Source organism: Terrapene carolina, unplaced genomic scaffold (genome assembly GCF_002925995.2).
Source record: "Terrapene carolina triunguis isolate 2854851 unplaced genomic scaffold, T_m_triunguis-2.0 Scaffold33398, whole genome shotgun sequence".
Lineage (NCBI taxonomy): Eukaryota > Metazoa > Chordata > Testudines > Emydidae > Terrapene > Terrapene triunguis.
In genome coordinates this window covers 1-1,311 of record NW_020697749.1, presented here as the reverse complement: position 1 = coordinate 1,311, position 1,311 = coordinate 1, and the positions used below count along the sequence as shown (strand labels likewise).

At 53.2% G+C, this 1,311-nt stretch overlaps 1 protein-coding gene across 1 annotated transcript; it reads right to left on the bottom strand.

Annotated features, from left to right (window-relative positions):
- Positions 1–4: 4 nt before the first annotated feature.
- Positions 5–1,268, bottom strand: LOC113409462 (zinc finger protein 707-like; the record flags this gene model as incomplete). Its single annotated transcript, XM_026663388.2, has 3 exons — positions 1,055–1,268; positions 345–458; positions 5–33 (listed from the first exon to the last, which is right to left on the bottom strand). Coding segments are annotated over exons 1-3 (270 nt in total), but the record flags the coding sequence as incomplete, so codon positions are not given.
- Positions 1,269–1,311: the final 43 nt, after the last annotated feature.

The window sequence follows — 1,311 nt, the reverse complement described above, 5'->3', positions numbered from 1 at the left end:
TCCCCTCCTCCTTCTCACTCACTCTCTCATCACCTGCTGGGAGAGAGAGAGAGACACTCCAGGAGAAAGAGCAATAGCTCAAAGGGAAAACACATCACACTAATGGTGTGAAGACTGAGCAATTGGATTCTGCCTCTACTTCCCACCCAAACACTCACAGGGAAGGAAACTCCTGCAGCTAACAGGACGGGTGGAAAGCCGTGAGCGATATCTGCCGACTACAGCCCTGCCCTGGCTGAGACGAGGCGGAACTAAGGGCGCTCGCTCATCGCACATTTTTGGGTTTCTCAACTTTTTCCTTCACTCGCCAGATCGTTTCTCTGTCAGTTTCACTGAGTCCTCACCTGTGCGGGTGCCTCTTGGTATCTCTCTTTCCTCGCAGGCCTGGAGATCGGAGATCCACGGCTCTTGTCCTCGTTCCAGCCGGGTGATCAGGTCAGGTTTGGGAATGGGAAATCCTGCACAGGGGGTGAAATCAGCCCAGATCAGAGTGCATGGAGTATTGCGGGAGTGTGTGTCACAAAGGGCATTCTGTGAATTGAAGCTGTTCCCGTGCTGTGCTGAGAGAATTTGGAATCCAAGGAGATGGGAACATAGCTGAGCCCCCTTGGGAGAGGCAGATGTCTGGGGAGGTGGGGAGAATTGTTACTAGCAGTTCCCAGGATCTGTGCACTTTGGGGGCCTTGCTGATGCACACACAGCTCTGGAGTTAAATCCCTGCAAAGCTCAGACCCTCCCCATGGCTGGAGCTATTCCCAAGGAGGGAGGTGACCAGGAATTCTGTGTGCAACCGAGAAACAACACAGACAGGATAATACACAGCGTCTATCCCCTTGAAAGCTGTGGGGTGGGTGGGGATGGTTTAGCACATCCATTAGGTTTTGGCACCCTGGTCCCACTGCAGGGGGTTTGAAGATGCAAGTTTCTCTCACACGGCAGCTGTGGATTATGGAACCCATTCCCCTCCAATCTAACTGACCAGGGAAGAACCTGACCAGAGTCAGAAATGCAGTCCCAAAACTTTCTAATAACCGAGGGCACAGGAATCCCTTACCCAGTGAGGTCACAGTCTCGTAATTCTCCCGCATGACATCCCTGTAGAGGGTTCTCTGAGCGGGGTCCAGCAGAGCCCCCTGCCCCTGGGTGAAATACACAGCCACCTCCTCAAAGGTCACCGGCATCTGAAACAACAAGAGTCCCCCAGCCGCAATCCCACTAGTCACACAGGAAAGGAAGAAGAAAAAATAAACATCTCGGAAGCTCTGGGAGGACAACAGTAGCAGAATCCCACCCCCACCCTGCTCAGAGCAA